The sequence below is a fragment of the Argiope bruennichi genome, chromosome 9, assembly GCF_947563725.1.
Source record: "Argiope bruennichi chromosome 9, qqArgBrue1.1, whole genome shotgun sequence".
Classification (NCBI taxonomy): domain Eukaryota; kingdom Metazoa; phylum Arthropoda; class Arachnida; order Araneae; family Araneidae; genus Argiope; species Argiope bruennichi.
Genome location: NC_079159.1, coordinates 106,384,353 through 106,396,954, shown reverse-complemented (window position 1 = coordinate 106,396,954; position 12,602 = coordinate 106,384,353). Strand labels below are relative to the sequence as shown.

Below are 12,602 nucleotides of genomic sequence, written 5' to 3'. Positions count from 1 at the left end.
AAATTACTTGCACATAACCACATTTGTAATACAATATTTGTGGAATACAGTGCAGCTTATATTTTGTTAGAAGGGCAAGACCCAGTTTTCTTATTAAAATGCAAAACTTTTAAATTTTAATAGTTTCATAAGGAAAATGTACCACATAAAAAATTCTGTGAAATCATTTATTTTATAATTTATCTTTCAATTTATCCTCACCAAACATTCATTTTATAATTAGTGTAATGATAAAAAAAAACTGATAACTAAAATAATAAAAATAGAAAATCGATTGGTGAGTATATAAACTGTTATAGTACAAGATCATTTCACGTTAAACCAAAAACAATGTTATTAAAAAAATGAAGCACACAACACAATTTACAATAATAATAATAAATAAATAAATAATCATACAGTAATAGATTTATGCAAATATTCCAGTACATTATATGCAGTCTTTCAAGATTTTTTTTTCTTCTTACAATCCAAATTAAAAAGGACACAGACTCCTAATAAATAATTTAAGAATTCACTCATTTCACTTTAAATCATGCAAAGAGATTCTTAAATAATATACAGCAACAATTCAAACTGCTGAATAAATTTACATTTAACATGAAGAATTAAAAAAGAAAGATTGATTCACAACTGTATCAGAAATAATAAATTAATTTTTCATCAGACTAAAATAATTATGATTGAAAATGAATTAAGATTCATATTAATTAAGAATATTTGTGCATGCATATTTTCTTGAAATAAAAGAAATCTCAGGGTGATAAATTTAGCATTTTAAAGAGTATAATTTAACAGGCAAGCTTCATTCAAACTCATGTCACAGTTGGTAGATTCTACAAAATCCATTTTTGATCCTCAATTTGCTCATGGCAGATAGTGAAAAAATAAAATTATCAATCAAATACAGAACAAGATCCAATGTTAAATAAGGAAATATATTAAATACATATAATATAAAGCAGCCTTAAAATTTCCATAAAAATATCATGTTTATCATAAATTTCTTATTCTTGAAATTTAATTTTTATAGTGTGAGCAATCGTTTATTCACATTGCATATTGACTAGATTTTTTTCAAATGAAAAAAAAAAAAGCATCATCATATCACAGTTCAATGAGCACAGTTGTAATGTATAAAATGAATTCTTTTAGCATATAAAGTTCAGTCAAAATATTGACTGATATTAATTTCATTTTTAATCAGCATTGCAGAAATTTTCAGATACCAAGAACAGGAAATCATGACTTAAAAGACCTAAGAAAACGCCATGCAACAATCATACTAATACAGGATTCTTAGGAACTGCCATTGCAATAAAAATTTTAAATGCTAATAAAACATACGTGCTGTAAGTCTTAATGATTAATTTGATGACTTTGAAGCAGAATGAAACAATGATTTCACATTTGATGAATGTAATCATTGGTACTGTACTGACTTCCATTATTATTGGATACATATTTAAAGATTTGTGATTTCAACAATGGCAACCTTGTTCCCCTTATCTTAACATTTTTATCCCTTATCCCTTTTAACCCTTATCCATCCGCACTACCAATCTGGATAAAATTACAACTGCCATAAATGGGAATTTGGGTAATGTACAGAAATATGTGTGCTACTGGGTTCACATTGAACATATATGAACTACCATACAAAAAACCATGTATTTTGAATAATCTGTAATTTAACCCACTTTTGTCATTTAATTTTTTTTTTTTTTTAAGCAGTGGTTTTGAAATTGAATTAGCTTTTGATGCACTCAGTATAATATATCATAAAATTATATCTTATATGCTGTTGTCTTTAAAGAATAAAATACTCTGCAATGCCTCAAAAATAATTACAAAACAAACAAAATAAATTCCAAATAATTCAAAAGTAAATGGCAGTTCTTAAAAAATGAACAAAATAATATATCAATAAAGCCTTCATAATTTCAGCTAAGTATTAATTTTAAATGCCTGTATTAATAAAAAAAAAAATTGTCCTTAAATAAGGTTTCAAAATTAAGATTCAGTATAGTGATGAGAAAAAGTGAAATGTTACATTCATCATAGCATAGTCAATATTAATTGCAAAACATATAGAGATTAGCATTCAGTTTTATACACATTGTATTATGTGATGTATTCAAAGAAATGGAAAATAAACAAATGAATTAATTAATATTTCTACTATATACAACGTAACACCACAACTTATTTGGCACCAAACAGATAATACTTCTAAACTAAAAATATAAAATCAAAGCAATGTTCAAATGCATTTTTCTAAAAGCATGTTCAGCAGATCTGAAATTTCATCCACAAATAAAAAAAACTGACTAGCAACATAAATTAATAAAAGAAAAAAAAAAGTCATCAACATTCTTTATTTGAAAATACTAATGACTTCAACTTTAAAAGCAGATATATACATTCATTCAAAAAAATTATTAAAATAGTAAATAATCACTAAATAAACTATGAATAAATCAGATGGTTAAGATCACCATGAGAATTTTTTCTTTGTAAATTAAAGAATGAAAGAAAAAAAAGAAATGAGTTAAACTTATACAACTGAATCTTGTTGACATTTGCTGGCACTGCAATAATAGAGATGAATAGATGAAAATGAGATAGTAAATAGTGTCTTAAGAAGCTGATGAGAAGGGAAACTAAAATGAAAGACAATGAAAGAGTTTGAAAGTGCATAATAATTCAAGATTCAAGTAAGTTTAATGAGATTTGGCAAATTTTTGACAATTATGTACATAAACTTATTTTATGCTATAAAATTGATTTCTACAAGATAATTTTTTTTTTTTAAATTCAGGAAAGCAAAAAAAAAAAAAAAAAAAAAGTTTACAAATACATTGAAAATGTGTTCATCATAAAACAAATTCAAAATATATACATTACTGTTAATAAATGTAACTATATATGAAATTGCATAATTTTTCAATTAAATAGTTTAAGATTAAAGTTTAAAACACACATAAAATAAAACATAATGAGCATTATATTTAAAAAGATTATATTCATTAATCAATCCAGCACCATATTGAATAAAATTATAAAATTAAATTATACATTACATGATTAAGTATTGCAACTCTCATTTAAATAATATCAAATGCATAAAAGATCTATAACATATTTAAATATATAAAGTTACACATGCATCATAAATCTTAATTCTAACTCCTCAAATTATTCGTTTTCAAGCCTTTTTTTTTTATTTATAAATAAATGTATAGGTTTTGTGAGTTAGAATCAGTAGCAAGCCCTTACAAAAAAAAGTTAGCATTCAAAATTCCATTTTTACAGTATCACTTCATTCAATAGCTGCACTTTCAAGCTTCCAAATGCATCACAGATGTTTTCTATGGAACATGTATTTAAAAATACATTTAAGTTCAAAATTTGATCCGGAGTAGAAATTTAATTTTTTTCACTTTTACAAAATAACAAAATTTATCTTTCAACAACATTACAATTATAGAATCTGCACAGTTTATAAAATGTTCCATGCAAAGATTTAAGACTATTTTTTGGCAACACACAAGTAAATACTACCTACAAACATCAAGTCTTGCAAGATTTATACAAATATATGGAAACATTCATATAATATAAAGAATTTTTGTATTTAAATTGACACTACTTAGTCATCTGTAGTTCAATTTACAAGTTGGATTAGAACTGTATTTAGGAGAGGAGACTAATAAAGACAGATAAACCTATAAGAAATTTTATAAATTCCAAATTTTCTATATAGAAAAAATAATATACTGCTTTAGTTTGAAATATGAACTTTTTGAGACATACATTTTATCTTATCTTGTCAAAATATTTGAAGCTATTTTGTCATATTTGATTAAATTAAAAGAGTTTGAGGGTAAAGATAGATGTCCAAAAATGCAAAGTCACAAACATGTGCCCAATGGTCACAGTGAAAGTTATTAATAAGAAGATTCTGTAGCCACGAAGCAATATATTTTCAATTCAGCAGAGTAAGTTTGGAGCATTTAGAAGACAAGAAAAGAAAAAAAAACTTTCAATGAGTTTCAATAGATGATAGCACAGTGTCATTCTGAAACACACTGAAAGGAAAAGAAACCCACATTTGTGCCTCTTATAAAAAAGTCTCCAGCAACCAATCCAACAACAATAAACATAAAAAATAATTTGTTGCTAAACTATACATGACATAGCTGGTTTTTGAATAATTCTATTACAAGCATACCTAAAAGATAGAACCAACAACCTTCTTCCTTTGTTTCATATTACTCAACCATACCATACATCAATCCCTTCCAAGAACACTAGTAGATAATGTTAAAGGAATATGTTAAATAATATCTAATGTTTCATTACCTTTAAACCTTCATTGCAAATTCCTTTGTTTTTTGTAACTTCTTCAATGCCATTTTTTTTTTGGGGGGGGGGCAATATTTGAAATTGTAATTTACAATTTGTTTCTTTTTGCTTTTGCATATTCTTACAACACCAATTGGGTTCATTTTCCAAAGATGTAAATCTGAGCTACAGATGATTCTGAGTAATGTTAATTTAATTATAAATACCCTGCAGTTAAAACTCTAAAAACTCAAATAAATTAAATATATAAATGCAATAAAATGAACAAAAATATACTGAACAAAAGCATTCAATCCTCACTTTTCTAATATGTTTCCATAAATAACAAATACATATAAGCAAAAAAATATATATAAGAAACATTTATCTAAAGTTCATGACAACAGCTAGAAATTGGATGCAAATAACATATCTTGCAGGAAATCCGAGTACGAGTTATAAACTCCGTTGGTTAGCTGGATCGTAAAGAAGTGAGGACAATGTCATCAGAAGCAGGTGGAATTTTCCTGGCACAGGAACGCAATATAGCAAGCAAACCACAGACAATTGTACTTAAGATACCAAAAATCTGCAAAAAAAGTTTCAGTTTAGCATACAATTAGTTATTAGACTACAACAAAGTAGAGTATGACTTTAGAGCTACATATGATTATTAAAATGCAAACAGATAGCTTTCAAGCAAAATTGGAAATAGAAATTAAATTATCATAACATTACAAATGAAAAATATCACTGGCTTCAAGTCAATCAACCCTTTATCAATGTAATAACATGTGACAATTACATTTCAATAATTAAATTACAGAGATAGCTTACATGTAATAAATTACAGATATCAATTCTTAATTGCAAATAAGCTACACAATTTGCCAATTAATCAAAGTTTCATAACCTATTACCTACTAGTCCATTTTGATAAATGCATTTTTGCTTTACTTCTTTATGAGTATGTAGCCTGATTGAAAGTCCTAAATCTCAACTTCACATTTTTGAATTAGTTTGAAAAATTTAAATGCATAAAAATATATTTGAAAAATGAAGAATAGATTTAAACTAATCTAATCCCAATGAATTTTTAACAAGCGTCATAAATAATTATTGATGAAAAACATCTAAGTAATACAAATATATAATAAGTTATTTTATTAAGTATACTAAGAATTTAGCATTTTTTTAAAAATTAAGAGAAATGACGCTATAAACTCGAATTCCACATGAAAATATCTGTATTAATCTAATCTTAAATCATATATTACATGTTAAATGAAATCATGTAGAAAAAAAACATGCAATAATTTCTCTGTTAAATGAACATTTTGCAACAAATAATGACACTTTTGGCTATAAAAAGTACTCACAGCTGATACAGCAAGCTGCAACTTTGACCACTCTGTAATGGGAGGTTCATGAGTGTGAATCATGTGCTCAGCATGTAGAAGCATGACAGAAGAAAATAGAAGAAGAGCACATAAACTCCCATGCACAGCAGCATCCTAAAAGGATATGAATAAAACATTTAACATTTATTTGAGTGAATTAATAAAGGTTTAGTTATTAGGGTTAGAAAAATCAAATTCCAATTTCGCACAAGGAAATGTAAAATTTCCTATTACTAAACTAGTCACAAATTGTTGCACATTTTACTCCTGGAAATATTGCATTGCATAAACCAAAATTTAAACTAATGTAAAGTAAATATCTTTATAGATTACAAATTTTGTACAGTTTGATTCTCTACCTCAGCATTTTAAATATATTTTAATATGAAAACACTAATTGTTTATAACATTTAATCGCTTACAGATTATTTTTTAGTTATGATTTTGAAACAGTGGGCTTTTAATAAATATGACAATAACACTACTGCACACAAAAATCTACATTTACATATCATCAGATAGTCTGTTGCATTTAGTCCAGCCAGAAAAAAAAAAAAAATGAATTTCTAACATTACTTAACATACTGCTTAATGGAATTCATATGGCATGAAGTCCTCATGAGTAAATTTAGTTAATTTTCTTAATTATATAAAATAACTGCTTTCAATTCTAGCAATAACAATTATTGCACAAATCATATCTTGCCTGCTGACAAACCATCTGTAAATAAGTGCAAAAGCTTTAAAATAAAACTAGATAGTTTATTAAAAATGATAATGATATCTTTCCCTTTATAGCTGCTTTTAAGTAAGAAGAATGGAAAATTTTAGAAATGACAAAGTGATAAACTTTATGCCAGAAAAAGAATATTTTTAAAAGCTTGCATTCAAAATATCTTCTAGTATTACTTGATCTGATAAACAATGAAGCAAAATACCCAATTTCTAACATTCTGAGAGCTAATTCAAAGATTTCAAAAAATGGCAAATCATATATATATATATACAGGGTGGTTATAATTAAAGTTACCCTGTTTAGACCTACGTAGTATCCTCTCTAGTGGAAGGATGTCGAAGAAACTTGACATTTAAGTTGTATGGATCATGGGAAAAAGAAATCTACAATAAAAAAAAATTAATTCAAATTTCGGCCGATAGATGGCGGTTTTCATGTACGATAAAGGCAGTTATCCAAATTTAGAGTAATTTAAAAAGCCAGTACTCACTGCCGCAAAATCACTCTTCACCATGTCGTTAGAGAAGAAAGGAAGAATTTTACTGATAAAGTTGTTTTATCAGAACAGCATAATTTGTCAGCTGCACTGCGAAAATATCGGCACTTGAAAGACTTACGGAAAGGGCCTATGTCCAGGCAAGCTTTGAAAAAGATGATTATTAAATTTGAAGAGACTGGAGAGTTGGGTGTGGTACAAGGAAGAGAACGGAAACGGATTTCAAATGAAACTGCGGAAGATGTCGCTCTTGCCATGTTGAAACAGCATCTGATTTGTAATATTCTTCATCAAGTGCTCAAGCGGTGACGCGTGATTTGTCCCTCCCTTGGTCTACAGTACGAAAAGTTCTTCGACCCATCGTAAAGTGGTATCTATACACATACATCATATGCAAGCGCTGAATCCTGCAGACCCGGAGAAACGAAATCAATTTGCTAGAATTTTTTAGCCAGAATAGCCATTGACAATTCATTGCCTTGGAACATTTTGTGGTCGGAAGAGGCTCATTTTACCCTAGGCGGAGCAGTTAATACTCAGAACTGTCACATACGGGGTACTGCAAGTTCTAATGATGTGCATGAACAGTCTCTACATCCTGATTACATGTATGGTGTGGTTTTACTGCTGATTTCATTCTTGGTCCCTTTTTTATTTTATTTTTTATTTGAGGAGAACACGCCTCATGGCCCTTGAAGGTGTTCTGTTAAGGGTGCCTGTTACCGCGACCATCTTCAGCAGCAAGTCATTCTTGCGTTACAAGAATGAGAATGTTTAGGGATTACTGTCTTCATACAGGATGGTACACCACCTCACATTGCTTCGTGCCCATTTTGAAGATCAACGGGTAATTTCAAAAAGTTTTCCAACTGCCTGGCCTCCGCGTTTACCGGACTTGAATCCCTGTGATTTCTGGTCATGGGGATTCTTGAAAGATCATGTCTATGGAGGAAGCATACGGACTCTGCATGAATTGAAAGCAAGTATAACATGTCATGTTGCTGAAATTGATTGAGAAACCCTTCATGCCACTGTTGAACACGCCATAACATGTGCTTGACGAAAATAAAATGCACATTGAACATATATTGCAATTAAATAAAGATTTTAACTTCCACATTGTGTTTTTTTGTTTTTCATGTGCCGCCTTCTCACCTGACAATTGAAATTCAAACTAATTTTTTTTTTATTGCAGATTTCTGTTCCCCATGATCTATACAACCTAAGTATCAAGTTTCTTCGACATCCTTCCACTAAAGCGGACACTACGTAGGTCCAAACAGGGTAACTTTAATTATAACCCCCCAGTATATATATATATATATATATATATATATCTTTTTAAATTATAAATAGACAATCACACATCATACATTATATTTGCCAGGCTTATATATAAATATTAAATTTGTATACAAAAAAAAAAAAGAATGTATCCTTCCTATTCCTTAAAATAAAATTTCAAAGCTTGTTTTGCTATGCTAATGAAGCAAAAGTGAAACAAATATAAAATATATAGAATGTAGATTCCAAGGAAATGCTTAGACAGCTTTTAAAACAACTTGTTATGAAACACTAAAGAAAGACCCAAATTAGATCATACATATATAATTTATCAAATATTAATATTGAATAAAAACCAAGAAACACTTACAATAGCATTCCAGTAAAGAGGGAAACTCCCAATGACAGCAGTCACATTAAGGATGGAGAATGCAACGTTGATGAGAATAGCAAGAACTGTAACAAAAATATGAGCACGAACACATGATGCAAATGGCATGTCCAAAACATCAGCATTTCTGTTTCCAGCACTGGCAACACAGGCTAAACTTATCATTGTACAAATCTATTAAAAGTAATAAAGAACATTTCTAATAATTTCAGAACGCAGGTATACAAAAAAAAGTAAAAGAGGCTTGAAGCTAATAATAAATGCATAAATGAAGAAACAATTAAAAAATAAAACATAATAAAAAATGTTTATATATATATAGTAAAAATATTGTTATGAATCTGTAATGTTGTTTTCCAGCACAGTTAGTTTCATCATAGAAAAGACTGTTTTACAATCAGTTCTATTAGATGCTGATGGATGCCAGATTAATGACACCCAGGCTTAATGAAAAAATAAATGATACTCGAATCTTCAAGAATTTTGGTGATAGAACCAATAGGAGCCGAGATATGCCTGATTGTTTGAGAACTTTCTCTGCCCTGCTCCGGAAACTATAAAAGGACAACAGTCCAAGCTGAAGACATGTAGTTAGCCATAGAGTTATATAATGAGACAACACTGAATTAGTTGAAGCAGTCGAGAGAAGTGCAAGCATTGAGTTGAGCACAAGCAATTAGTGGATTGTGAATCGGTACTGTGTGCCAAGTTTTGAAAATAAGTAGTGAAGCAGCATCGAATCAATCATAGAGTGTGGAGTAGACAATCATGTAGTAGTGAATTGGTAGTTATATATAGCTAAAGCAAGGAGACAATTGAGAATAGCATTTGGAGAGGCCATAGAGAACGGCTATATAGATTTCCACCTCTTGCTGAGTTCTGTCTGGCTACTTTGTGTGCTGTGGTTTACCACCAATTACTATTTAAGGGCAGCTGTTTGTTCTGAGTGTGCTGCTGTGTATTGTTTGTGCAAGTTTCAGCTGTGTTTTATCGCCTGTGTCTTCGAGTAAATAAACATGATTTATTATTGAGGCCTGCTCACTGTTTTACACCATATACCCACTACAAGCAAACCCAAAGATTTTATGGACTTAGTGGAGGAAGTTACGTAACATTATTTAAATATAATATATAAGTATAAACATATTAAAAATAAGAATTTATTCTTTTAAAAATTTAAAATACCAAATACTTTTTAGTTAAACTACATACTACCAACTCAATAGTGGTTTGTTCTTTGCTTTGCTAAAGTTCTGCTAAATTTCTTATAAAATAAAATTTGTAAAAGCGATTTAATTTAATTTAATATATTAAATTTTATCAAAAATGCTGATAATGATATATGGTATTTTAACAATAAAGAGAATGTTTTGCTGTCTCTAGCTAAGGGAATGCAACTCTACTAATAGTAAAAATGGATGTGCTTGTGTCAAAGCTTGTTGACTCTTGATAGGTTCTATTACATCCAAAACTACAAAATTTGGCACAAATATACTTAGGAAGGTGGAAATGTACAACTTTACAGCAACTTTTTAAAATTCAATTACTTAAAAACTGGGCAGTTTTTTTGTTTTGTTTTTTTCATTATAATTCCAGAAAATGTTACAGCATTAAAACAATTTTTACACCATCTTAAAAATTTGAAAAATTATCTCTTTATTAATATTAATTTAATAATCATGCAGATTTTTTATGAATCTAGGTGATTTTTTAAAAATATTTTCACCTAATTTTAGACAATAGATTATATAGCTGAAATTTAATCTATTTTCATTATTCCATCAAATATATATTCTCTCATTCTTGAAAGAAAGGAAGAAGTCTGCTTAATTTCTGAATAATAAAAAAAATTAGAAGATAAATGAACCAAACAATTATGTTTTTAGGTATCCTGATGTCATGGAATTTGGCCTTATTAGAATGATTTATATGCACGAGTAGAAAAAATATTAGTTTATTAACCTAACAGAGCTTTAACTTTTGTCAAATATAATACTTAAAAATATTTTCTAAAGAAAACATGAATATCAAGTTATGAATAGGAGGTTTAATTGAAAGTTAACACAATTAAAATTCTTGGCAAGCCAGTTGTGAAAATAAAAGTCCTTAAAATTCAGGTATTCAGCATATAGTTTCAGTTATTTCATGACAGCAATGACAGAACAATACAATTTTATTAAAATAATGCTACATTGTGTTGTATCCCAGAAAGTTATTTAATGGAATAATATAACAGTCCCCTTCAACTTATGTTAATTTAAAAGAAGCTGGTTTTATCAAAGAAATTTGAAATGTTGTTTTTTTTTTTTTCTTGTTGTTGTTCTTAATTTGTAATTGTATTTTTAAAAAACAGACTATAAACATTTTAAACAAAATTTTAAGACGTAGCACCAAAATTTTCATCTAGTTGTGGCGCAGTTTATCCAGAGAATGGATCTTGCGCTAGTATAATATTCACTCACTCAACTAATGTTATAAAGAAATCTTTGCAATATAAATATAAACCACAATTAGATATAAACCACATAATTAGATATAAACAAATTTGCACCTTGCACATAATTAGATATAAACCATAATTTTATTTTATCTAAACAAATACTTAATTGTGATGACATGGATATATGAATTACTAGCATTATTATTTAGAATGAAGTCTATTTAATCTCCACCTTTGATTGCAACCTAACTTTTTAATTTATTGCTTGCCAGAATTTCCCATTCCAGCTTCAGCACTGGCTTTGCTAATTTCAATCAATAATCAGATTATTGTGAAATCCCAAATGAAGTCCCATAAGTTTGATAAAATAGAAGAATTTTTTCCCCTTTTGAAATAGTTTACTATTGCAAAGATTGTGTTGCATCTCATCAAGGAGAAAATTTTCAATGCAGTATTTGGAAACTTTTACTATTAAAAAAAAAAGCATGCATTTGCTATAACAAAATTAAAATTTGTTTGAGGAAATATATTTGGACATTTCTCTCCTATTTTTATGTATCTTTATATAGATTTAATTTGATAATAACTTTAAATAATTTCATGCTTAGAAAAATCCTACTTTTTTTAGAATAATTTAAAAAGAATACAATTCTTCTTTAGCTATGTTTAAATAAACAAATAAATGTATTGAAAGAGTAATATATATGAATGTAAGAAAAGAAGAGAAAACAAAGTTTGTTTTTTCTTAAGCAAAAACTGAAATCCCTTATTATAATGATAAAAATCTATTTTTATTTTGATAATAATCATATCTAAAGATCAGAGAATCTGATGGATTTCATGCCTTGATTCTAATTGCTAAATCCAATATTTGAAATAAAATCAAAGTGAGTTAATTATTTCAAGCATTAATATAAAATCTTACTGAAATTAAAATGATCAACAATTTTTATAATGGTACGTACCAACAAAGCAATTCTTAAAATGCCTTCTGTGCTAATGAAATAGCTATTATGCCACTCTAATATGATAGCAAACTGTATTGGCTGCTCACTACTGACAGAACTAGGTGTTCTTCTGATATTTCCATCAACACCCGATACACATCCTTGGTCACTTAATTCCTCAAGTTCATCTAATGAAACATTTCTAAGTGTAGATTCTTCGACGAAATGTCTAAATCCACTTTTATTGTAACGCGATATGTTATCACTTAAACTATCGTCTTTCTCACTTTCTAATGAAAGTGATTGGTTAAAAACGTTCATTTCATTTCCTTCCATTTAAATTATTTTTAATCTGTATATGTAGAGTAATAGAAAATATTTTATGGAACTAAATCTGTTCACTTATAGCTATTCCACCCATAATTAAACGGCAAATCATAAAACCACCGAGCAACAAGTAAACAAATAATCTTGCAACTGTAGTACTTTCACTTTTAATCAAGTTAATTTTCTCGGTTTCATTCAAATAGATGAATATCTAAGTATTAAAATAAGCGTTGT

At 28.2% G+C, this 12,602-nt stretch overlaps 1 protein-coding gene across 2 annotated transcripts; it reads right to left on the bottom strand.

Moving 5' to 3' along the window:
* Window positions 1-2,503: 2,503 nt before the first annotated feature.
* On the bottom strand, window positions 2,504-12,540 carry LOC129985175 (uncharacterized). Of its 2 annotated transcripts, XR_008785539.1 has the most exons (5): window positions 12,060-12,540; window positions 8,634-8,828; window positions 5,727-5,861; window positions 4,366-4,936; window positions 2,504-2,663 (listed from the first exon to the last, which is right to left on the bottom strand). XR_008785539.1 is itself a non-coding variant. In XM_056095101.1 (4 exons), exons 1-4 carry the CDS (start codon window positions 12,375-12,377, stop codon window positions 4,820-4,822), a joined length of 765 nt encoding a protein of 254 aa, XP_055951076.1. In that variant the 5' UTR covers window positions 12,378-12,540; the 3' UTR covers window positions 3,045-4,819. The 2 variants fall into 2 exon arrangements, 1 of the variants encoding a protein (XP_055951076.1); XM_056095101.1 differs by lacking the exon at window positions 2,504-2,663 and having other exon boundaries at window positions 3,045-4,936.
* Window positions 12,541-12,602: the final 62 nt, after the last annotated feature.